We start from the raw sequence: 25799 nt of genomic DNA, 5'->3' as shown, positions 1-25799 counted from the left end.
ATAGCATCAGAGGTGCTAATTAAGACCAAGATTGATCATGTGGCCCCACAACACCTAACAGTCACTAGCTGGCCTTTTATTGCCCCCCCTCCCAAATTTTGCCAATCTCTGCTCTGAAATACAACATAAATCTTTATAAACAAATTAAAAATAAGCTAGAGGAGGTGGAAAGTGCTGGGAGTAATATTGACCAAATCACATTGCTATGTGGTTTGCATGTATGAATCTGAAAGCACAAATTCCATTGATATGCACCACTATAATGCACCAATTTTAAAAATTCAGAAATAATAAATCATTAAGCATACCAAAGGATACTACCATAGAGAAGACAAAGATGCTTTGTTGCAATAGCATTAACAATAGTAAAAACAAATTGAAATGATTACATAAATTATAACTTAGCCAAGATGGAAGGTGAGATGTGTTTACTGTTGATTGAAATTCTGGCACCTCCACTTCATGGGCTATCACTTGAAGGATAATTTATAATAAGGAGAAGATAGTAATGATGCTAATATGATAGTAAGATTTTTATAATAATATTGAAAAATGCTCTGACTGCCAATATGAATATGAATTAAAGCAGCAATATATCAAATTATTTTTACATTCACTATTGAAAAATGACTTGCTAATGTGAAACTAATCATAGGTTGGGAGAAGAGTAAAGGTTGTCTACTTGTCCTAAAAAAATAAACACTTAATATTATTTGGAACAACTACAAATTATGAAATGCTGACGGAAATAAACACAATGCTCAAAAGCACTCAGTTAATTCAACGTAAAGCAAGCAGCTGAGGAATCTGTTTTCTAATTCAGAATTAACAAAAATTCTCTGTGAATACTGAGATTGATCATATTGTAACACGTGGCAGAACAGTTTGGTTTTGCTGAAAAGCTGCATGCAGTACAGCCCAAGATATTTGTTATCTGTTGAATACTTACTATCTGAAATTACTCCAGTCCCTTTGAAATAGAAGTTTATCCTTTGGACACATTCACATCACAAATCCAGGGGATCAGTTATTTGAGATTCATTAAGAACAAGTGGTTTGTAAGATAAAGAATGGTATGTTTTTTAAATTGGGTGAATGTTCTGAGATCCTCTAGGGTGTTTCTTTAATCAACTTCCTTATATTGACATATTTATTCATTTTCTCATAAGAGTTTTTAAAATATATTCAATAAAATACGGTCTTCTCCCTGGGAATTCACGTCTCCCTGTTTAGCTAACTTGGGGAAATTCATCAAGAAATGAGCAGTCTGGTATACCGCATACACCTTGGAAGTCTGGGTAATGTATCTTTGCACCCTGACTCTGACGCTGACTCCGCAACCCTTGAGTGACTTGTCACACTGGGGTTAATTTTAAGTGTGATCCTAAGCACATTGTAAGTGCTCCATAAAAGATAGAGGGTATCCATGATGCTTCACATAACGCCACTTTTTTCCCACAGACTCGCTTTAGAAGGTGCAACTGCCTCCTCTCTTTCTTACATCCAGTTCTGCCACATATGTTCTTCTCATCAGGAACTGGTACTTTGAGGCCTACGCCCAATCAGTGTTTAGGATAAAGTGAGGAAATGGTATAAATGAAGCGGTGCCATAGTAGTCTAGGTAAATTTCAGTGATGCTAAGCCACGGGGACCCAGAGACCTGAGACCTTTTGCCTCTGCCACTCACCAGCTGTGATCAGGTTTCATCTCCATCAAATGGTCACGACTGCATGAACCTCCCAGGATTGCTTAGAACGGTGGTCTCCAGGTATCTGGGGTTGTATATTCTATCAATAAAAATATTTAGGACATGCCTCTTGCCATTTGGTTATAGTTTTTTTTTAATATTGTTCTACTGCACTAATAGAGTATGCATATTATAAAATACATATACAAAAAGGAAATAGGAGTCAGGTGCAGTGGCACACACCCATAATCCCAGCAACTCAGGAGGCTGAGGCAGGAGGATCGAGGGTTCAAAGCCAGCCTCAACAATTTAGCAAGGCACTTAGCAACTCAGTGAGACTCTGTCTCTAAATAAAATACAAAAAAGGGCTGCGGATGTGACTCGGTGGTTAAGTGCCCCTGGTTTCAATCCCCAGTATCAAAGAGAGAGAGAGAGAGAGAGAGAGAGAGAGAGAAATTGGGGCTGGGGTTGTAGCTCTGTGGTAGAGTGCTTGCCTAGCATGCGTGGGGCACTGGGTTCAGTCCTCAGCACCACATAGATAAATAAAATAAAAGCCAAAAAAAGGACATAAAATCACAAAATGTATTATAGTATCTCAATTTTTTTTAAGTTCTGTTATTTTCTTTTCTCCTTCCTATGGGATTATCTTGAAAATCTCACAATCTCACTTTGGAGACTCTTGGTTCAGAGGACTGAATATGATGACGTTCATGAAAACCTGAAGTAAGACGGCCAGTGCTACTTAGGGTGTCACTGAGATGAGTCCACCATTACCACTAAGATGTCACATCAGCACCCACCATTACAATGTCTCCCATATGCCGGGTGCTACCATTATCCCCATTTCACAGATAAAGAAAGGAAGGCCGAGAGATCAAGGCCACAAAGCTAGCAAATGACAAGACAGAGATTAGACCTGGAGTCTCTCAGTCCCCAGAGCCATAATGAACTTCCAGTGACCAGGGTCCTGTGGGAGGGCCCTAGGACCAAGGCAGGAGGAAGTGAAGGCTGGATTGTGAGACTCCTCCAGGCTCAGGCACAATGCCCAAGGTCCACGGAGGGCCCACGTAGTGGACAACAGTTCTTTGGAGCTCGGGACCTTCTATCCTTCCCAGGGCTTGTCTTCATGCCGGGAACTACCCAGCTGACAGCAAGAGACATCCTCTACCGGCTGCAAGTATCCGAGGCCAAGGGCATTGTGGTCAGTGAGGAGGTGGCCCCCGCAGTAGAATCCATCGTGTCAGAGTGTCCTAACCTGAAGACCAAACTCCTGGTGTCTCCACACAGCCGGGAAGGGTGGCTCAGCTTCCACCAGTTACTCCAGTGAGTATTTTCCCCTAGTCCGTCTGTAGCACCAGTAAGAGCACAAATCATGGCTACATCTTGGAATCTGTCTCCAAGGACTCAGCAACACTGAGTTGATCTGGGTTCCTTCTAGAAAAGAATTACCTATTAAAGGATTTACAGCAGTAGGAAGCAATATAGCCTTCTGGCCTCCATGTTCCTTCTTCTTTCTGTGGCCAACAATGAGTATCCTACATAGCTTGGCCCTTGCTTAACCTCTGGACCACATCCGTTATCTCACTTCCTTTTATTCCTCAAACATGTCCTACCTCAGGGCCTTTATACCTGCTCTTCTTTCTTCCTGGGATGCTCTTCCCTCGTTCTTTTCACCATTGGCTTCTTGCTGTCTGATTTCAGCTCAAATGTTTTATCCTAAGTGGGGCTTTCCCGTACCAAACTAGCCAAAGCAGAGCTACAGGCCACTCCATCACATCACTCTCTTGTTTTCTTCATAGCATTTGTTACTATCTGAGTTCCAAGGTCCATTCACTTATTTCCCCTATTTTTTCTCTTTTGGAGTAGGAATCAGCATATGAGAACCCACAGGCCAAATCTGGCCCACCACTTGTTTTTATAAATAAAGTTTTATTGGAAGGCAGCCATGCCCATTTGTTTACATATTGTCTATGGTTGCTTTTGTATTACCACTGCAACGTTGAGTAGAAGCAACAGAGACTCTCTGGTCCACAAAGCTTAAGATATCTGCTATCTGGTCCTTTATAGGAAAGGTTCGTCAACACCTGCCCTAACTAACAAGCTCTAAAGCTCTAAGAAAGCAGAGGCTTCCTTTATCTGTTTGGTTGATCACTTGATCACTTTATCTCCACTACCTAACAACACATAGCAGGTCCTTAAGAAATATTTTGTGAATGAATGAATGAACAAAACAGATCACTTAACTTCAGTTTTCTTCTTGTGTAAATATGGAGGATTCTGAATACTGCATATATCTTAAGTGTTATTTTGAGGATAAAAAAAAAGCTAATATGTGAGAAAGTCCTTTCTGAGCTGTAAAAGATGTAGGTAAAAGGTTAATTAATAATATTATCCTTCAAAGAGGTGTTCAATAAGTTATGTTTTTGTTCTTTTTTTATTTGAAAATCAACAAAGTTTGATATCAACATTCCCTTCATCTAAATTACTGATTCACTTGGATGACATATAATAAATAAAGGTTTTCAAAAGCCTTTCCCAGAGAAGTATACAGAAAGAAAAGACATGTAAATGTTGTTGGATACCAGATCAGTTCCCTTGGTTGGAATTAAATTTTACTCTATCAATTAATGAGAACCAAATCCTGTTGGCTGATTGCAAAATTCTCTCCCAAGGGTTCACATCAGTGTCCTGTGTGTTATAAGCTGTATAAACTTAGATATCTAAGTCCAATAATCTTTCTGAAAGTCTGTACCTTACCCATTAAATGTGGATAACAAGAGTATTGAGCCATGGTTTTATTAAAGGAAGATAAATTTCCTTTATTTATCTTGATGATCAGATGCAATAAAGCAGGAGATATGTTAGCACAATGCCCTTGCACAAAACGATCACTCCATAAATACTGTTGTAATTATAATCGCACTATCATTTTCAAATTCCACATGTATTGATTCCTAAGGTTAGGGACATCCAGGTTATTTGCCTATGTATTTCCATTGGTAAAAGGCTTTTTAACACACTACCCAAAACATGTGTTTATTTTAAAATTATACACTTATATTTTTGTGTATTATACAAATACCAAAATTTAAAATCTTAAAGAATGAGGTTTTTTTTTAAAAAAAAAAAATCCACACCTTGAAGTTCTATTTCTTTTCCATCCCAGTTATCTTGCACACTCTATGAACAGCAACCCCACCCCACTTCAGAGATGGTCTCCCCATCCTAAACAACTCTTGAGTGAGTCTCCAAGAAAGCTTAAAAATGGCATAAAACTCACAAAAGGAAAAAATGAATTACATGAATTTCAAACTGAAACTCTGTACATTTGGAGGGCAGTTTTCGAGATGGAGGGAATCCCCACTTCAAACAACTTTGGAATGTCATAACTCCAAAAAGACCATGGATTGCTCCTCTACAAACTGAGGTCGGGATAGTTATGGCCAAGTCAGCCAGTTCCTCAGATAAATCGCACAGAGCAATAGCAAGGGCAGTTTTACATTAGCACCAATAAATAAGCACCAATAAATCATTAGCACCAATGAATCTTCTGTTGAAGGAGTTCATTTGAAGACCTCTCACCTTCCTTCTGCCTTCCTAGGATAGAAGCCCATGAACGCTTTCTAGAATATTCTAGATGGGATGGGGGAAAAGTCAAGATTATGACCAGACTGATGCTTCTCTTTTCCTGTCCCTAATGCAAAGGGTCCTGAACTCTAATCTTGAGGTAATAAAATTGATGTTCTAGGCACAGGAAGAGCATAAGCAAAGATATGAGGGTAAAAAACAGCTAAAGTGTACAGAAAATGGACTACGCACCCTTTTGAGCAGCTGCAGATTGTGCCTGCTCCTAAACCATCATTGGCTTAAGTTCATCAAGACTTATCCTAAGGAGCCATACAGAGACGGTCTCCCCTGAAGCAGTTGACTGCCTGGTACCAGAGCAAAATCAGAGTTTAATATCATGGGGGTATATCCGTATATGCACATAGCATAATTTGGTCAATTTTATTCCACTGTTCTCCCTCTTCTTGTCCCTCCTCCCTCCCCTCAATCCCCTTCCTCTGCTCCACTGATCTCTCTTCTATTTCCATACGATTTCTCCCACCCCCTTTTCTCCTTATTTTGGTCTGGCTTCCACATATGAAGCAAAGCGCTTATGAAAAACAAAATGTTTAAATAAATAAAATGCATACCCTTTGGTTATGAATACTGAAAGCTATCTTGGCTCTCTATTTGACTCATAGGGAGGTGAGCTAAAGAAAAGAGATTTGAATGGCTAGATTTTTAGCACTGATCTTCAAAGTCCCTCTGAGATTTAAGGGATTCCTCTCTGGGAAGCTATTGTTTCAGAGCAAAAGGAACATCCTCGTTAAATGGCTCTACCATCTCCGGCCACCATGTTTTTCAGATCTGCCTCTGAAGAGCACAGCTGTGTGGAGACAGGAAGTCAAGAACCAATGGCCATTTATTTCACCAGCGGTACCACGGGCTCTCCGAAGATGGCTCAGCACTCTCACAGTAGCATTGGCATTGGGTACGCCGTCTGTGGAAGGTAGGAAGAAAAACTCAAAGCAAAACCTTTGCTTTTGATGAACTCTTCCCCAGAGCTGCCACAAGGTGCGTCCACTGTCTGATGAACAGTACCTCCCATACATAGAATGACTTCCGGTGTCCCGTCCCACCCTAGTTCAGTAAATGGTGCCATCTGACCCACAGATCAAGCAAGAACTTAAGAAGGAAGTGACTTTGATTCAATTCCCATAATGGCTCATTGGGCTCCCTCTCCTCATTGCCAGGTAATTCGCCCACCCAGAAAGGCCTTCCTTAAAAAAAATAAAATAAAATAAAACCCTCTAAAACTGTCACATTACCCTGCTTTCTTTATGTCACAGCACTTATCGCCACTTGAAATCATGGTATTTATTGCATACTTAATTACTTTATTGTTTGCTTATTCCCCTTCTTAGAGATTCAGTCTCTCTGGCTCACTGTGCTGGAAGAGTGCCAAGCACATGATATTTGCTTAATCCATATTTGTTGCTTCAATGGGTGAGCTCAGAAAAGCCTGCCAAAGCCAGATCCCCACTCCAGGCACGGACTACCCAGGATTCCTGGAAAAGCCCACTGAGAAGAGTAGGAAATGGAACCCCTCGCCTTGAGTTGGGGCTTCCCTTGACCCCTTCTGTCTAGCCCATGAGGTTCTGGGGCATGGCCACTCCTCAGAGACACTCGTTTATTTGCTTTCCTGTTTTTGTTTTTGTTTGTACTATTTATTTGGGGTCTGTTTTGTTGCCTCTCCGTATTGTTCAGATACTGGCTGGACTTGAAGTCCTCCGATGTCATATGGAACATGTCAGACACAGGCTGGATCAAGGCCGCCATCGGCAGCGTGTTTTCTTCCTGGCTTTGGGGCGCCTGCGTCTTTGTGCATCGGATGGCCTCGTTTGACACCGACGCCTTCCTGGATGTGAGTCGGGGCCTCTCTTCCATGTCTCTTTAGAGCAACACCCCATCTTCTACTAAAAATATGATTCCTCGGAACACAGGGCTTCTGAAAGTCATTCCTTTCTCAGGGGCACACCCTCCTGGGACTCGGCTTTTGACAATGCATTGGACAGAGTGGAGGGGGTCACCCCGCCTCTCTCAAGGGGGAGACCCAGACTTAAGCTCAAATCGCTCAGGATTTCTAGTGTCACGAAATCTGTGACTGCTTAGGAGCCTGGTTTCAAATAACAGATTAGAAATCTCAAGATGAAACAAAGATTTTGTTTCTGGTTTAAAGAAACATAAGACAATAACTGATAAAGCCGAACTCCTGTGTGGAGGAGATTGCAGGGGGGACCATCTTTCTCCTAAAGCAGCTCCTTCCATTCTCCACCCCACCCACAATTAAATGCTTCTCTCTCTCTCTCTCTCTCTCTCTCTCTCTCTCTCTCTCTCTCTTTTATTTGTTGAATGCTTCTCATTTTAATTGGCAGACTCTTCTGGAAACCAGGTGTGCATTTCCATCTCAGCCAGACATGACTAGATTCAGATATCTGATAGCTTACCCTTTAGAAGACTGTGATTCAGACCAATTATATTTCATCCATGAAAAATAAATTAAGTTTGAAAAAGTACATATGAAATACACAGTACACCTTTGTTTGTTATCTGCAAACTGCTCTGACACGATGTCTCCAGGGCTGTGAGAGAAATACAAAGTAAAGAAGGGCTGAGATTTCTTTATCAGGTTTACAGAAGGCCCTGTAGATCAGTTCATTTTGTAGTCTCTAACTTATTTTGTAAAATAAGAGCATTTTTATTTTACAAAGATAATGTATTTTACAAAGATAATGTAAGTGCTACAAAAACCTCTATAAATTTATGCTTTTCTTAGATGTATACATTACACTTATTAAAAATTAAATCTAGTGGGGCTGGGGATGTAGCTTAGTTGGTAGAGTGCTTGCCTCGCATGCATAAGGCCCTGGGTTCAATGCCCTGCACTACAGGAAAAAAAAAATTAAATCTAGGGAACATATGGTAGAAATGCTCATTTTCAGCCCACAGGTAATTGTTGATCTATGACAATCCAGATAGCCTGTATATACATCTAGGGAGCCTTCTCCCAGATTCTTAAGCTTATTACAATTGTCAACACATTGACACAGTGAAACTTGTTCCTCCAGAAAGAGGATCTTGGAAACATTAATATTCCTTTAGATTTTAGATGCCTAGGTCATTTAAGGAACTGGAGACAAAATGGGCCCATCAGATTTTAAACCATTAAACCATTAACAAAAGGCCTTGAAAAATGCCCATTTCTGCCTTGACTCAATCCACTTAAAAGGACTAATATTCTCTGTGGGAAAGGTGCTGGGGAGGTACCAGTGGGTCAGTCGGTACCACAAAGCAAGAACATATGGGCAGGGACGTTATGAGTTTCCACCATGAAAGGTAACACACAGCCCTTGGGTAAAACAGACCAGTTCTTACTTTGGGTTGTTTCCAAATTCAACAATTCAATTGTCAGTTGGGATGGTGTGTGTCTTGTCTGTCTCTGAAACACACACATACTCTTTTTATTTCTTTTGATTCTTATATATATATATTTATATTTGGTTGTGGGTGGTCACAATACCTTTATTTATTTATTTTTATGTGGTGCCTAGGATCGAACCCAGGGCCTCACACATGCTAGGCAACGCATTCTACCACTGAGCCACAACCCCAGCCCTCCCAGATACACATTCTTAACAGTAATCAGAAATGCCCAACAGATACATGGTCACTAGTGACAACAAATACATATTTGGTTTCTTATTCCTAGAAGCAGCCGTGAGATGAGTTCATGCTGGTGGAAGAGACCACAAGCTGTAGGCCTCCCTTCTAGTCATGGCCTTTCGTGGACGGTTTCTAACATCTCTGTCTCTCTCCATTATCCAGACACTTGTCACTTACCCCATTACGACCATGTGCAGTGCCCCCACCGTGTACCGGATGCTTGTGCAGAAAGACCTCAAGAGGTACGTGGGCAGGAGTCTCCGTGTGAACCACAGAGAAGGCGCTCACCCAGCATCCCTGGCCTTCCCTTCTCAACACTCTTGTGTTCACATTTCAAGGACAATTCAAAGGCTGTTCCATGGTTCTTTTAAATACACACAGTTTGTGTCCTACCCACACCCTCCCGAACATTTGGGACCACCCTGTGTGAGAGACAGGCTGGTCCAGGGTTCCTCACCTGAGTCCAGTAAGGCCAGTGGTTAGAAGCTCAGCTCCAAAGTCAAACATGTTCTGCTATCATGGTGTGACCTCAGATACTCATGATGACCTTGCCAAGCCTCCATCAACTCCATCCAAAAGAGAGATTAAGCATCACCCCACCCCTCCCCCACTCCTGGGGCTGTGGTGAGAATTCACTGTAAGTGACATGCTTGGAGAGATGTGTGCTACATGTACCCTATAGAGCATGCACCTGATCCCTTATTATTCCAGAGTTCTTGGGCAAATTCTTTTTTTTTTTTTTGGAGGGGTGGCAGGTACCGGGATTGAACTTAGGGGCATTTGTCCACTGAGCCATATCCCCGGCCTTATTTGTGTTTTCATTTAGAGACAGGGTCTCACTGAGTTGCTTAGCACCTTGCTATTGCTGAGGCTGGCTTTGAACTCACAATCCTCCCATCTCAGCCTCCCAAGGCCCCTGGGCTTGGGCAAATTCTTTAACCTTTCTAGTCTGTTTCCTCATCTGTAAAACAGAGTCTAAGAGGGCTCCTAAAGCCCTAACTGCTGTTAGTTGTTACATTGTCTCACAAATACTTATTTTTAGCATTTTCTTCTAGGCTTTTCCTTAATAGCTAAGTTCTCCCCGCCCCTGGCCACAGTGTAAGCTCCTTCAGGAGTATCTTTTCATCACTAATGGTCTGGCGACATGGCAGTCATTCAACAAACGTGGGTAGAGGGATCTTTTCCAAGACTTGCCTCCCTAGCTCTCCGGGTTGTTGCTTGAATGTCTTCCTTACCTCACTGTGAGAGTCACCCCTCTCTCTCCCCCAAGACTACCTCCAGCTCTTTCTCTTTAGGTACAAATTCAAGAAGCTGCGGCACTGTGTGACGGGAGGGGAGCCGCTCAACCCGGAGGTGATGGAACAGTGGAAGGCGCAAACTGGGCTGCAGCTGTACGAGGGCTACGGACAGACAGAAGTGGTATATTTAAGGGCAGAGTTTAAGTTCAATACAGTGGTGCCCCGGTATCGATGGGGAGTGTTTCCAGGACCCCAGAGGATAATACCGAAATCCTGGGATGCTCAGGTCCCTTTATATAAAATGGTGCAACATTTGCATCTAACCTACACATATCCTCCTGGACACTTCAAATCATCTTTAAATTTTAATATGTAATATTAATTTAAAGATGATTTAAATTTAATATGATTTAAATTTCAATATGTAATACAAAATATAAATGCTACTTAAATGCCTGTTGTGCTGTACTGTTTAGGAAATAAAAAGGAGGAAGTGCCCATATTCACTACAGATGCAATTAAAAAACAAATATTTCCAATACTTGGATGGTGGAATCCAAAGATACAGAATCTGCAGATATGGACACTGGGATTTTTCAGTCCCAGGTCTGTCAACCTGAACACCTGAGGTGCCCCAATCCTGCTCTGAATTTTTATGTCATTTCCCAAAATAACTTACCTTGCCAGTAGTTATCAAAACTCGTGAATTTTCCTAATTTGGTTTGGACTTAGGGGAATTGCGATTGTTCTATAGTATTCCTGCTTCCTCTCCACCCAGGAGAAACTCAGGGGCTGCAGGGGTTGGTGAGGCTCAGAATGAGCTGCCCATCTTTCCATTGTTCTCTGTGGGAAATTTTCTCCAAGAGTCACATCATGGAGTTTTTTGAAGTGGTTTTTCAAAGTATGGTCCTCAAACCAGACTCACTGGCGTCGTCTGGGAATTTGTTAGAAAGGCAGATTTTCAGACCCTACCGCAAACGTGTGGGATCAGAAACTCTGGGATGAGCAAACTATGTTGTAATAACGTTCCAGGTGATTCCCAGGCCCACTCAGGTTGGATTCTGTTCTAAAGTAATATATTAGAAGATGAGAAGATGAGCTTGCCTGCTGGGGGAAATGAGTCAATATGGAATCTTGAGTTTCACGGTCATGAAACATGTAACTACAGAAAATCAAGTTTACATATTAATATACTGCATGTCTTCTCGATAGGGAATAATTTGTGCCAACGTGAAAGGACAAGAAATCAAACCAGGCTCCATGGGGAGAGGCGTCTTGCCCTACGATGTCCAGGTGGGTTGAGAAGTTATGGGGCTCCTGAGGAAGAGAGCTGTTTTGGCAGCTCCCTGCCCCTCCTTACACAGCTGTTCACAACCCATTGTCATTTTGTGAAAAGAAAAAATGTCAGAACCTGAACTGTTTGTTGTTGCGTTCTCAGATTATAGACGAAAACGGCAATGTCCTACCACCTGGCAAAGAGGGGGAAATTGCTCTCAGACTGAAGTCCACTCGGCCCTTCTGCTTCTTCTCTGAATATGTGGTATGAAAGTGGAGAAATACAGACATGTGCAAATTTCCACCCAACACGTCTTGCTAGATTAAACGTGGGCGAGTGACAAATCCCCGTGTATTTTATCAACTGTAAACTGGAGAGAACCTCATCCATCTCCTAAGTGTCAAGGTTAAATTTCAGGTGTAAGAAACCAGGTGTAGTGGCTGTCCTCAGAAAGGACAGGCTGGGGGCAGGAGTGGGGACAGAGGGAGGCATCAGAAGGAAAAAGAGAGACTTTCCTTTTATTAAACTTTTTTGGAACTTTTGTATTTTATGCTGGAAACTATTTTTTAAGAAAAAAAAAAACACATTTCTTTGGAAGTAGAATGTGTACTGTGCCAGTCATTTAATGGGTGCCATGTCCCTGTCTGTTTTGTGCAAACTAATTCCCAAATGACACTTTTGATTCCTAGAACAACCCAGAGAAAACTGCTGCCACCTTAAGAGGAAATTTTTATGTCACCGGAGACAGAGGCGTGAAGGACAGTGATGGGTACTTCTGGTTTGTGGGCAGAGCTGATGATGTCATCATATCCTCTGGGTTTGTACCTTTGCCACTCGCAGGAAGTGACGAGTCGATTCGTCGGGGAGGGCAATCCGCTGGGAGAGCACAGCACTCAAGTTTTCTTTTCCTCGGCAGGTACCGCATTGGGCCCTTCGAGGTGGAGAGCGCACTCATAGAGCACCCTGCGGTGGTGGAGTCGGCCGTGGTCAGCAGTCCAGATCCGATCAGGGGAGAGGTAGAGCCAACGCCATTCATTGCAGCTGCAATTTCGTATTTCAACTTCTGTGCATTTGACCACAGCGAAGACTCAATCAAGAGTGGTCATTTATAGGGCATACATGTGGCCAAAAATTTTAAAATAGTGTAGTAGGCAATCAACTTTACAAATGAGCTATGTCCCAAAGAGGATTAGGATTTTCTCTCTCTTTTTTTTTCTTTTTCTTTTTTGGTACCAGAGATTGAACTCAGGGTCACTCAGCCCCTGAGTCACATCCCCAGCCCTAGTTTTTGTATATTAGTTAGAGACAGGGTCTCACTGAGTGCTTAGCACCTCGCATTTTGCTGAGGCTGGCTTTGAACTCTCGATCCTTCTGCCTCAGCCTCCCAAGAAGGTGGGATTACAGGCGTGGGCCACTGCTCCTGGTTGAAGATTAGGATTCTCTAGATGGCACGGGACAAAAATTCAACTCAAACTGATTTCAGTTATAAATAATAATAACAATAATTTGGGGGGCTCACACAAACAAATATTCAGGAGCAGATATAGCCAAGCATTCAGTGAAGTTAGCGTGACAGTCTCTCTCCATGTCTAGCTCTGTTGTTGCTTAAGTTGGCACCATTTGAACACTTTGGTGGATAACAACCAACTCCAGGCTCCTGTGGCTTAACAATCCTCCCCACTCTTCCAGGAAAGGACAAAAGTTCTTTTCAACTGTTTCAAGTAACTTCCACGATCTCATTTGCCCATCTTAGATCACATCTCCAGCCAATGTGGTCTAGAGAATGATAGAGGCCACTGGCCAGGCCGGGGTCACATGCCTGTCATCAGACATGAGGGCTAGTACCAACCCCACCAGGGAGAAGTTAGGGTAATGCTCCATAGGAAATTACAAGCACTGTTACTAAAAACGGGGAACAGAGGGTACATAAACAAAAGCAATAGACTTCAGTCTGTAAAATTGTCAGGGAGCTCAAAATACCGTTTCTTACAGAAAAGATACAAATAGATTGCGGCCAGACTCCAAATAAGTCCCATGGCCTTTTAGGGTCTAATGAAAGGTTACTAAGGCAATGACGGTAATAACCTTAGTTCTAGGAGGAAGCCTTATAACATGAAAGGAGAATTTCCATTCCTCATGAAAGTTTCCAGACTCAGCAAGTGGGGGAAAAAAATCCCCAAATAGTGTGCCTATCAGCATCCTTCCACAGCTTTCTGTTCCTCCCTCTCTCCTGCCAGAGACCCTCTGCAGGAACATGGGATCCTGTGCCCCTACTGCCTGGACCCCCTCCACTATCATCTAATCACATTTTCCAAAATAGTCTCCTCTTGATTTCAGGACACCAAAAGTATATACCTATTAGAATCCATGTATGAATAACATTTGAAGTAGGCTTGCTAACCCAATAATGATCTAATTGCTCTAAAGAGAGGCAAAACAGAGGAGGCAAGAAACACCTTAGAGGCATTTGTGGTCAAATGCACATTACTGACACATCATCCTTCCTCCCTTAGGGGTCCCCAACACCCCTTCAAACCATATTCTCCAGACCCTCTATTTGTCCTGCAACAACGTTTCTTTTATAGGCTTGTTGGCGTAAGGGGTCATCTGTCAATCAATGATGTCTGTTTAGTTACACAGGTCAAGGGAAATGTTAAATATGTAAACAGAACGCAGCCATAAAAGCATCACTGCACCCCTCACTCACAACTCATTTACCTGGAAATAGCTATCAAACTTTATAATTGTGTACAAGCTCTGTTCAGAGGTGACTGAACTTATCACGAGTTGCTATTAACAGTGCCTACCTTCAGCCCTCGACTTGTCTGAAAAACAAAGATGGCGATGTAAATTTTTTTTTTTTTTTTTGCCTGCAGGTGGTGAAAGCTTTTGTTGTCTTATCTGCACCTTTCAAATCCTCCAACCCTGAGAAATTAACTCTGGAGCTTCAGGATCATGTGAAAAAATCAACTGCACCTTACAAATATCCAAGAAAGGCAAGTACACCTTTGGGTTACCAAACTAGGGTCTAAGCAGGTCTATAGATTTTACTGGATTTTGACTTAATAGTATACTTTTTCAGTTTAGCCTGAGAATTTCGCTTTAAAATGTTACATATCAGGGCACTACAAATATGTGATAAACTAGGTTTAAAAAAAAAAAACTTCTGAAATACAGAGTAAGAATCCTTATGTAACTAATTAATTCTTAGTTCTATTCCATATGGGGAGAATAGAGGCAGTATCTGCCAAAGTGACTTATTTTTAGGGATGGCACCTGATTCTTCTTGGTTCTCTTGGCCTAATAGGCCTATAAATTCAAAGTGCATGCCTGAAAGTATCAAGTGACCTCATTTAAGGCTCATGAAGATAGTATCCAAAGGAAGGATCTTCCCTGAAACCTTCTTCAAGAGAGGACTCAAAAACAATCCTAAGTACAGACAGAACTGCAGTTTCCTTCCTGCCCTGGAGGCCTACTGCTTGATATGGACTAATCCTCTCTGAATCAATTCCACTTCAGTTGCCACTTGAGCCAAAAGGAAGTTAATTTCAACCCAATAACTAATCAACCATTTTAACACTTTCTCCAATAAACTAAACCCTTTGATTTTCAGAAATGAGGGTTGATGACATTTTAAAATACATCTTTTTTTTTTTTTCCCCCCATTATCTTACTTTGAAGGGAACAGACAGCACTTTATGGTCAAGTCTAGAGAGGAAACAAAGGGGCAAAAGGAGTTACTTTCTTCTGGCAGAGCCCATAGTGAATTTACCCTAAACAACAGTAAGAGGCAGCTGCCCTGTGGTCCTTACTATCTGAACAGACCAGTTTCTGGTGCCCACAAAATGCAATGAGCTCAGGTTAAGAACATCTCCAGAGCTAAAATTCAGCCTCTGAGTTTCATGAGCCTTCTCTCCTATTACACTGACAGCTGGGATAAGCCAATGGAATTAAGTGTCTCATAATATGCCTGTCAATTAGGTGGAATTTGTTCAAGAACTCCCAAAGACAATCACTGGAAAAATCAAGCGCAACGTTCTAAGAGACCAAGAATGGGGACGAAGGTAGCTTGATAAGAAAACTGAAGGATTTAAGGGTAACTTGAAGCTCTCCTTTAGTACTTCCTGATAAATTCTGATTACTTTCTTAAAATGTATAAGATTTTTCCTGGTTGAAAACTCATCTGAATTTTTGTTTTGCACTTAGCCAAAAAATAAAGCAGCAAATAAATATCTAAACATATTTGAGAAGAATATTATTATGACCTAACCAACAAAGGTAATGATTTGTAGTGTTTAAAATAGCAGAGGTAAAATGATTACTCTGAAAAGCATAGCACACAATAAATGTTTCATTTATCTTGTCATGCTTAATTAAAGAATAATTCTAAGAAAAATGTTCAAGTCAGAATTTCTTCTGCATAGCATCTTTATGAGATTAATATCCGAAGACAAAATACCTGAAACTTTGATTATTTAGGAAATTTGAGGGGTGAGAGTATTGGGAATTGAACTCAGGGGCACTTAGCGACATCCCCGGCCCTATTTTGTATTTTATTTAGAGACAGGGTCTCACTGAGTTGCTCAGCACCTTTATTGCTGAAGCTGGCTCTGAACTCATGATCCTCCTGTCTCAGCCTCCTGAGTTGCTGGAATTACAGGCCTGTGCTGAGAGTATTTAATCTAGAGCAACTAAAAATTTTTTCTATCTTTACGTTTTAGAACCATGTATATGATTTTTTTGATACATTATTTGACATGCAAATATTTTTTGTGATATGAATACTATGAAATGAGATTGTATTACTAAGAGGTAGAAAGGAAGAAAAAGTACAGAACACCAATCTTTACGGAACAAATTTATTTTGATTCTTTTTTTTGGGAAAATACAAGAAACTATGAAAAACAAGCTGAATATCTGGCTATACAAAAAGCAAAACACAAGTAAAACTAACATTTGAAAATTGTGTTTTTAAGTTTTGAGAAACATATTTTAAAATGCCAATTTTAATTCTTTTTTCACCAGAGCAAAAGAGTTCATTAAACCACAAGAATGTTTTTAACTGCTGTAATTTTTTAAAATTTAAAAGAAAAATAAAGGAAAGCATTCAATTCCACCCTGGAATCTCATCATTTGTAACAAGATGCTCAAATGTCAGTGAAAATAAACAGATGTTAACCTGAAAGCAAAAGCTGTCAATGGATGAATTTAGACCCCAACAGAACATGGTATTGTACAGTTGGGGAAGAACAGTTTATGTGACACTCAGGTCTTATCAAATACAAATAAACACAAAAAGTGACTAGACCTAAACTATAAAATTCTTTTGTAAAGTAGCAGCTTCACAAAGCAAAAGGAACCAGTTAGTGCCACAGAGTTCTATGTTCTGTAGCTGTATGGCCAACTTATTCCCAGAGTCCCTTTATTTTGTGCTATCAAAAGTATCTTTATCTTGGAGCAAGTCCACTGAAGAAGGCACCAGGATCCCATCCTCCCTGTTCCCCCAAACAACACTGACAGCACTCATCCTTCCAAGAAGACCTCAGCCTCATTAACATTCTAAACATCTGAAGATACCTACCACCCCACCTGTCAGCAAGATCTTGCCCACCCTCTCTGTCCCTCCCACATCCTCCTAATCTGGTTTATCACAAAGAGCTCTAAGGGTACACGCGCATTCCCAAGGTGACTAGCTATTACACAGGCAGACACTCATACAGGGAGTTTTCACTTATGCTACTACCAAACTTTCTTAAATTGAAAAAGAATAGTCCCTTAATGTTCTCAATCTACACAATTTATATTATACTGCTCCTAAGTGTCTTCCAGCCTTTTTCAATCACTTTACCTGGGAGGGACCCTTGAAGACATTTTCAAATTCAGGTAACCCCTGCAGGAATACCTCATGGCATGAGTGTGAGCACTAAGTTGAAGGATGCTCTTATTTCAAACAAGTCCTGAGCTGAAAGACCAGAGTGGAGTTCTTTCTCTTCCTTCAGAGTGGAAACAGGAGAAGAAACACTACTTACTTTGGTTTTGCATTCCTTCCAGGCAGAAGACTTGTAATGTTTGCATTCTTCATTATGAAGTACAAGTTGCTGAGAAACATTTCAAGAGTTCCTTTGGCAACTCTTTAAAATTACTTTTCCAGAGTTAAGTTTCCTTCTAAATCTTAGATTCTTATCACTTTAAGAAAAAACTTTTTCTCTAGGATCTTGCAGAAACTTTTTCATTACTTATGCAATAGCAATTTCTGCTAAATAGGCTGCTTTCTACTGCCATTCTTCATTTTGAAAGCACTCAGCAAGTCCTGCCCTATTTTCTTGTAAGTGCTGTAGTAATTCACTTTTCCACTCAAACATTCTTTACGAACTCTTCTTCTGATAAGCCACCAGGTATCTGTAGGTTGTATAAGATACATGTGCTCTTTGTCCCAAGTTTTAGTTGGGGATTTGCTTAACATTCTTGGCATAAATGAATCTTTAATAATAAATTAACCATTTTTGTAGCATTATTGAGAATTTTCTTCATCTCCACGTTGTTGATATCAGCACCTCAGTGAAGAAAGCAGTGTGCTGTATTGCCAACATCACGGAGCCAAGCACCAAACATGGGGCACTAGTACAGATGACAGACCTTCGTTTTTTTTAGGTACAATGATATAAAGATATATTGGCCTTTGTTTTAAGAGACTTCTAGCAGCAGGGAAAAAAAAAGGTTCATTTATTTTATCATCATTTAGAAATCTTATAAATGCTACAGCAAAACAAATATTTGTGAAATCTGATGACTCAACCCAGGTAGAGGTTGCTATTTCTCAGTTAACTACACAAAACCTCTTTACCTCATGCAACATATCACTAAAAACTGAGAGAAAAGTCATTTCTATTTCTTATACTTGCCCCAGCACTGAAATGTTGATATTGTTAGATTTTCACCAACTACATAATTTTTTCTTTTCTGGGATACAGTCTACTAAATAATTTACTTCACTGAGTGTGATTTTTTTTTAAAACAAAAGTTTTACTGTTTTTGATATTCCAAAAGCTATTAAACTAACCAATATCCTTGTCAAATGATTTAGTTACAACTGCTGGAGTTAACTGCTAGTAAGATGCATGCCACAGACAATGTCCACTGCGCAGGACAGCTTGGCTCACAGATCCATATCAAACCCTGGAGGAGGAGCTTTCACTGGAATGACAGAATCTCTTTGTTTGGCTGTTGTACTAGGAGATTATGATTCCTTATCACCAACTTTATCAGAAATGTCTGTAGGTATAGGCCTGGAATGGTCCTCTTCTATCTCACCACCTTGCCTTCAAAAACTGCAGCAATGACCATAATACTTGTTCACAGCAAGCAAACATTATTCAAAGATAAAAATGACATAATAACTAAACAAGAAAGACAAAACTATAAAACAATCACAAAACAATTCACTTCTAATCTACAAAATCCACATTTTTGCAATGTTTAGAACAAAATGGCAGGGGATAGCTTAGTTGTGGCACAAAAAAAATTCCTTGCTTAGAAGGAAAACTTCCCTCTGATTTCTGTTTCTCAGAGCATATTCACTCCATAAAACAACTGGCAGTGCATATGGGGAGGCTGGGGAAGAGAAGAAGGGAGGAGCCCACACCTTTCTCCCACCCCCTCCCTGTGTGACAGCAGGTGGGCCCATACTCACACCAAGGGGGCTGAAAGTGCTCTGACAAAACTGCTAACAGGGCTGAGGGGTCACTGTTGATACTGTGAGATTAGCACTCTGCAGCACAACATCAAATATTATAATTTCACATGGAACCCTGTTAGCATCTCACAGAACCTCACTGAGAAACCCACCTCCTCCTACGAGTGGTCATTTTCATTTGACTTGGATCCTCCCATGACTTGATCAGCAAGTTCAGGTTGAGCTCCTTCCTCATTCACCACTTGTGACTCAGGCTTGGGTTTTGTTTGCCCTGGCTCCTCGTTATTCTCTGGTACCACCTGCTGGTTATTTTTCCCTTCTGAGGAGTCATTTTGATTTAATTTGACATCAGATTCCAATTTCACTTCTTTCCCATTTCCTAGCTTTGGGTGAGGCTGGGATGGGTCTTTAGCACTCTTCACCACCTCCTGGAGATTATACTTTCTGAACAACATGTAATCTTTCACAACACTCAGGCAACAGACAGCTTTGATGATTTCTACTACCACCGTGTACTGGGGATTGGTGAGATCCACTTTATTTTCTGAATTAAGGCTGCCCACTATTCCTGTAATAAAAATAGGAACAACATTTAGATTGAGAGAGGGATACCACTAAGCTTGATGGATATAAACAAATTCTCATTCCTTTCTGTTGGGGATTTGTTAAACACAATATGTACTAGTCCATTCTTCTAGGTGAACCTGAATCAAATACCCTGAATCCTTTCAATAAATAAATTTGAATGAAGTTCTGAGACATTTAATTTTAAAACATACAATTGGCCCTCTATATCCATGGGCCTGGCATCCACAGATTCAACCAACCTTAGTTCAAAAACTTTGGGAAAAAACTGCATCTGTGCCGAACACATAGACTTTTTTATTGTTATTATTTTCTCCTTATAGATAATAACGGTTTATATGTTTATGTTGAATTAGGTATTCTAAGTAATCTAGAGATGACTTAAAAGTATATGGAAGATGTGCACAGGTTGTATGCAAACACTACATCTTTATAAGGGACTTGGGCATCCACACTTTGGTATCCGTAGGGAATCCTTGAAACAATCTTCCAAGAGTAGGTAAAGACAAATATACTTTTTTCCAAAAGAAAATTCCAAACCTCAATTTGGAAAGGAGTACCAGAAAATCTCATATTTAATTTACTGAAATAGGTTTAATATTTTATTATACTTGATTTACACTGAAAAAAGTAAACCTTATATGTTAAAATAGAAGCCCTTGCTGGTGCGTAGGCACATGCCTGTAATCCCAGCGGCTTGGGAAGCTGAGAGAGGAGGATCACAAATTCATAGCCAGCCTTATCAAAAAGCAAGGCACTGACCAACTCAGTGAGACCCTATCTCTAAATAAAATATGATATAGGGTTGAGGATGTGGTATAGTGGTTAGGTGCCCCTGGGTTCAATCCTGGTACCAAAGAAAAAGAAATCCTTAAACAAGTGTTTACCACCGCATATCCATATAAAATCAGTAAGAGAAACATACCTGCCAGCTCTTTGATAACTTCTTCTCTATTCATGTGACTGTTATTTCGAGATTTGTAAACAATCTGAAATGTCCCTTTGTTTGGAGCTTTAAACCAGGGTTCCAAAAATGTTTCTGCATACTTTTTCATATCTTCTAAGAAAGCTTTGCACGTGCCTGAGATGGGTAACATTCGTAGAATAACTCGAGTCTTCTTTTTCTTGGTTTTGTACATATCCTGGAGAATATGATGCACCAATTTCTCAGGTTCTACAATAAAACAAAAGAAATCAGCACAGAACAAACAAGTTTTTCCAACTAGTATTTCTTCAGTGCCTACATTATAGCTGATATTTTAACATTTCATCATTACTGCTTTTGTTAAAAGTAATTATTCATGTAGATTCTGGAGTTAATGTTTTTAATGCCCCAATTTATCCAACTACAATACCCTACTATTGTTTTCCTATAACAATAGCACTATCAGAGTAACCAACATTAAACAGTAAACACTTTTTTACAAAAACAAAAAAGTGCAAGTCACTTAAAAAGATTCGACTAATATATCAACTAATGAGTACACAAGTCTAGATCTCAGATCTGGGAAGACAGACTCTCTGAATGCTACAGTGCATTGTCATGAAATGGTGGTCCTCAGGCTATACACAGTCTCTTTGGGAATGCTCAGTGTTTTCCATATTTTTTAAATTAGCTGACCACATTTTAAAATCTAAGAACTTCTCCAGATTTCCTTCATAAAATCTGGCTCTAATTCCCCAAAAGGCAACCATTGGCTAGAGCTGGGTAGCAACTGCCCCCTGCAGTCAGAACATGCACTTTCCTTCTGCCTAAAGTTACATACAAAGGAAATGGGGCAAAGCCAGTTTCCACTCCTAAGCTAATGCTAATGAGCACCTCCTCATTCTACCTCTCTCTGTTCCTACTGCTAATATGGTCTACAAAGTTTGCAATAAAATGATTACAAGAGCCATGCCCATGAAGCCATTTAATAGGCAGTGTTTTCTGAGAAAGAGAGCTATCCAAATACTGTAGGATCAATGACATTAGGGGTTTAGACACACCTATCCCAAGTGTTCTGATGAAGACTACATTATTCGCTCCACTCTCCATTGACTGGAATCTTCTTAGCCTCATCTCTGTAGAAGCTTTAATGTCACCAACTTCTTTCTTCAAGGCAGCTTCCACATCATCATCCTCTCCCTCACTTCCAGAGGGCTGCTGATCCTTATCTGTAAACTGTTCACATGAAACCAATAGGCAGAAATGACACAACAGCTCATGTTTAAACACTATAATTAAATATTTATGTGAAACTCCTGGAGGCAGATGGCTTAATGTTGACAGTCAAGTATTTTAAGACTGAGCAAACACTCCCTCCAAACTCTGAGGGAAGAAGGGAGTGCCCTCACATTGTGGTAGCATTTGAAAATGTTTTCAAAAGCACCTTGACAGTCTGGCAGAGGAAACTGTGCTCATCAGATGAAGCCCATCAGGGTGGACCTTAACACCATCTCTAAATTTAATCTTCGTGCCTGACTCTTCTGTCAGTAAGATCAGAACGAAATAGTTAACAGAATTAAGGAACCCTTACTCCTGTTCTACTGAGGAAAAGGACAGAGTTTTTGAGAACTTGATCAAGGTACCAGTATAGATAGGGCAGACATTCACCTGTTGCCCAGTTCTCTGCCCTAACAATGACAGCACCAATCAAACACTAATCGTGCACATTTAAGGAAACTGTATATATCCAGAATATACTTTGTGTACATAAGCAACTTTCTAGCCAACCAAAGTACCTATCATTTCTTAAATATAACTCAGCCATATTAAATACTGTACCTATGCCCAGGTCCCAGAGCTAGAAAACAATAAGGCCCTCTGTACTATTCTTCTTCACTTTATTCCTCAGGGTATGTATGTGAATACTGATACAAATTCTAAGCCAAAAATATATCATGACACCCACAATGTGATGGGGTAGTGAAATTTCAAGTGGTACTGGTTGAAAAAAAAAAAAAAGTAGCCAGGTGCAGTGGCACAGCCCTGTAATCCCAGCGGCTTGGGAGGCCCAGGCAGGAGGATCTCGAATTCAAGGGCAGCCTCAGCAAATTAGTGAAGCTTTAAGCAACTTAACGAGATGTGTGGCTCAGTGGTTAAATGTCCCTGAATTCAATCCCCCAAAAAAATGTCCTTTTTAAATGTATTTTATGTGCATTTGGTTAATAACTAGCATTAATATCAAACCCACTATTTTACAGATAATAGCATGGCTTAGGGCAAATGCATTATTACAGACCACTTCACAAAGCTGTCGTGTAAAGAACATCTTTTGGCCTGCAGGAAGCACTCAATAAATGGGAGGTACTGTAATTAAAGATGGAAAGAAAATCATAAGATGACAGACTGCACGTCAGGCCAGACACCCACTGGCCAGGAGTCTGCAGGAGAGGGGAGGGCGCAGGGCCGGGGACAGGCGAGAGCGCGGGGTCCAGGCGAGGCCACGCCCCCGCCGCCCAGCGCACGCGGCAAGTCGCGCGCACGCGTACAAAGGCAGCCGACCTTCCAACGTCCCTCCTCCCACAGGCCGGCAGGCCGGCTCGCCAGCACCAGACCGGTACCTTTTCGGGCCCGTACATGTCGTCGCCGTATTCGTTGAGCAGGCTGTAGGCCTCCTCCACGCACTTGCGCTCGTTCATGTTGCACGTGATGAGGATGCCCTGCAGCCCGGGCTCCAGCTGCCGCGGCCCGCCGGCGTCGCAGCGCCGAGCCCGCTTGGCCTGCACGTATTGAGCCTTTCCTTTGCGCTTCCCGCCGCTGGGCTGAGGGGGCTGCTGGACGGGATCCGCCATGGCGCGTGCGAGCCGAAGCAGAGAGAAACGCGTTTCTCCTGGTTTCCTGGCGTCCTCGCTTTTGCCGGCGCGAGCCGATGACGTCAAGTGTGCGCCACGACGTCTGCCCACCTCCAGACCTTCCGTGCTGCGCCGGGTCCTAAAAGCCTCCCGATCGTTCTGTCAACTGTCCAAAAGTCTTCCAGTAAATTTCATTTCCACCCAAATTTGCCAGAATACGTTTCTTTTAGCCTACAACCAAGAATGTTGAGTGTTTTACACACTGCTTTCTCTCGTCCTTTTAGCCCAGTCTCAGCAACAGTCTTGGTAACTGTATTACCTTCTTTAAATTATTGAAAAGATGCCACTTTTGATGAATGTGTTCAGGAGTGAATGTTTGCCACATTTGCCCAAACTATTCTTCTGGCGCAAAGTTTTAACAGACTAGAGCTCCTACAAAATCCTAAAAGAGACAACCTGGTGAAAGGGCACTGCACTCACTGCCAACCAACCTTTGGTTCCAAACCCAGACCCACCACTATTTACAAAAGTATTAATGAATGATACGAAAAATAACAACCCTCTCCCCCCCTCCCCCAGGGAAAAGGCAAAATAATGGGCTCTGGACTCAGGACTTCCACCCTTTCCCAGCAACAATGGGTTTGGCACTTGCAACTGTTAACGCTGACTTGAGCTTTGAATTTGCACAACTGTTACCCTTGACTACCTAACCAAGGCATTTTTGCCATGATTCAAATCTCACTTGTTAAGATTCCAATGATGAACCCAGCCTAATCCCACCTTAAGATTGGGAGCCATCTCCAGTTTTCTTCAAATTGGAGTTGGTGATCTTAGCATCATGGTTCAATACTCATCTCACTTAAACCCTAAAAATATCAGACCCCACTTGTAATCAATCACCCTTTTCTCTCCTGAAACTGTGCCATTCCATTGCTTAATAAAGAAAGCTTGATGATCTATTGTGGTCTGTTCCCTGTTTCTGTTATTTTTGCTTTAAATGACCATCCTGCTTTTTGTTTCCACTTGTACATGCAGCACAGCTTTTACTTTGTGTCATTTCATTGGTGGAGGTTGCATAGTATAGGCTTCTGGAGGTCTTCAGTTGCTTGTGAAGAATAGTCTTATTACACTGCAATGGATTTGGTGTTAGGAGGTATAAGAGAGTTACCTGAAACTCTAGTTTCTCTTTTTCATCCTCAGCACCTAGCATAGTGCATTGTCCTTAGTAAGCACTTAGAAAATGTTTTAATTGAATTCAACCTGAAAAAAATGGCCAATAAAGAAAAAAGGAGAGGATTTACGCCATTAAGAGGGAAAGTAGGCACCATCTTGATCCCGCTGAACCATACCAGAGGAGCTGAAAAAGGGCACTTGTTTTTCCCCACATTTATCCCTATTCTGGCTGGATTTCCGTTGCCAACCCACTTTCCCTGTCCTTAGGATAGTAGGGGTTAAACTATAGATGAAGAGTTAAGATGCATAGTTTGAGTCCCAAGCATATAAAAGTACTGCCTGCTAAAGTGGTAAATCAGGAGGCAAACTTAAAAAAATAAAAATAAAAACATTTTTTCATGGATGCTGACTGTGCCAGAAATATCTCAGTTAGCTGCTTAGTCCCTCGGTCTGTATTAGGATTATATGTATATATCCCCCACCCCTCTTCCTAGGGTAACTGCAAATGATGCTTTCCTTCACCCCCTTCCCTGAAGCAGGCTCTTATTCCAGCTCCAAATAACTCAGCGTTTGTTATTCTTGATTGCCCCTCATGACTAGGTCATTATTTCACTGAGAGATTTCCTTGGTAATGTTGGACCAATTTGTGTAAACTTCCTACTTATGTGAATTTCACTTCCTTAGATTACCTACCAGTCACAAAAAAACAGCAGAGTGTCTATGATTATGTTGCCAAAAGCTGGGTCCTTGTCCCCAATGCCTATCCAATAATGAGGACATGGTTTTGAGAAAAAGGAAAAGAAGGTTTATTGCTTTGCTAGCAAAGGTGAAACACAGGGGACTCCCAAAGGTTGTGATTCTGCCCATCAGCAGGAACAGGGGGCTTTTACAGAGGTGATTCAGAGAAAATGAGATTAGAGAGGAGAGATCACAAAGGAGAAGATTAGGGAAAAGAAGATCATGGAGGAGAAGGTTGGGAAAAAGAAAAAAAAAAACATGTAAGTTTCAAAGCCACAAGGAATATAGTCAAAGCATCAAGTGAATTCCTGTTATATAATAAGAATTTAGGTCAAAGGGCTGGGGTTGTAGCTCAGTGGTAGAGCA

The 25799-nt window shown here is 41.1% G+C and overlaps 2 protein-coding genes across 5 annotated transcripts in view; one reads left to right on the top strand and one right to left on the bottom strand.

Moving 5' to 3' along the window:
• Positions 1 to 18886, top strand: part of Acsm4 (acyl-CoA synthetase medium chain family member 4) — a 37727-nt gene extending 18841 nt beyond the window's left edge. For 3 of the 4 annotated variants that reach the window (XM_040276630.2, XM_078024256.1, XM_078024257.1), the window contains 10 exons: positions 2803 to 3010; positions 6099 to 6242; positions 7001 to 7157; positions 9119 to 9198; positions 10252 to 10375; positions 11407 to 11487; positions 11633 to 11734; positions 12160 to 12486; positions 14347 to 14466; positions 15452 to 18886. In XM_040276630.2, the coding sequence (XP_040132564.2) occupies positions 2803 to 3010; positions 6099 to 6242; positions 7001 to 7157; positions 9119 to 9198; positions 10252 to 10375; positions 11407 to 11487; positions 11633 to 11734; positions 12160 to 12486; positions 14347 to 14466; positions 15452 to 15538 (1430 nt within the window). In that variant the 3' untranslated portion in view covers positions 15539 to 18886. The remainder of the gene's footprint in view (positions 1 to 2802; positions 3011 to 6098; positions 6243 to 7000; positions 7158 to 9118; positions 9199 to 10251; positions 10376 to 11406; positions 11488 to 11632; positions 11735 to 12159; positions 12487 to 14346; positions 14467 to 15451) is intronic. The other variant, XM_078024258.1, reaches the window with a different exon arrangement.
• On the bottom strand, positions 16316 to 23859 carry Thumpd1 (THUMP domain 1 NAT10 acetyltransferase adaptor). Its single transcript, XM_005323721.5, has 4 exons — positions 23292 to 23859; positions 21735 to 21909; positions 20674 to 20922; positions 16316 to 19731 (listed from the first exon to the last, which is right to left on the bottom strand). Exons 1-4 carry the CDS (start codon positions 23520 to 23522, stop codon positions 19322 to 19324), a joined length of 1065 nt encoding a protein of 354 aa, XP_005323778.1. The 5' UTR covers positions 23523 to 23859; the 3' UTR covers positions 16316 to 19321.
• Between the last annotated feature and the right edge of the window lie 1940 nt (positions 23860 to 25799).

This window comes from Ictidomys tridecemlineatus, chromosome 10 (assembly GCF_052094955.1).
Source record: "Ictidomys tridecemlineatus isolate mIctTri1 chromosome 10, mIctTri1.hap1, whole genome shotgun sequence".
Classification (NCBI taxonomy): Eukaryota; Metazoa; Chordata; class Mammalia; order Rodentia; family Sciuridae; genus Ictidomys; species Ictidomys tridecemlineatus.
This window is presented reverse-complemented; position numbering and strand designations above follow the sequence as displayed.

What these genes read in the sequence shown, in the direction of transcription:
- Thumpd1 (XM_005323721.5), bottom strand. Translation starts at nt 23,522, where the DNA reads ATGGCGGATCCCGTCCAGCAGCCCCCTCAGCCCAGCGGCGGGAAGCGC. An exon ending in ACATGTACGGGCCCGAAAAG is followed by an intron (nt 21,910 to 23,291) that starts GTACCGGTCTGG and finishes TCATGTGAACAG; the next exon opens with TTTACAGATAAGGATCAGCA. An exon ending in AGTTATCAAAGAGCTGGCAG is followed by an intron (nt 19,732 to 20,673) that starts GTATGTTTCTCT and finishes TTTTTATTACAG; the next exon opens with GAATAGTGGGCAGCCTTAAT.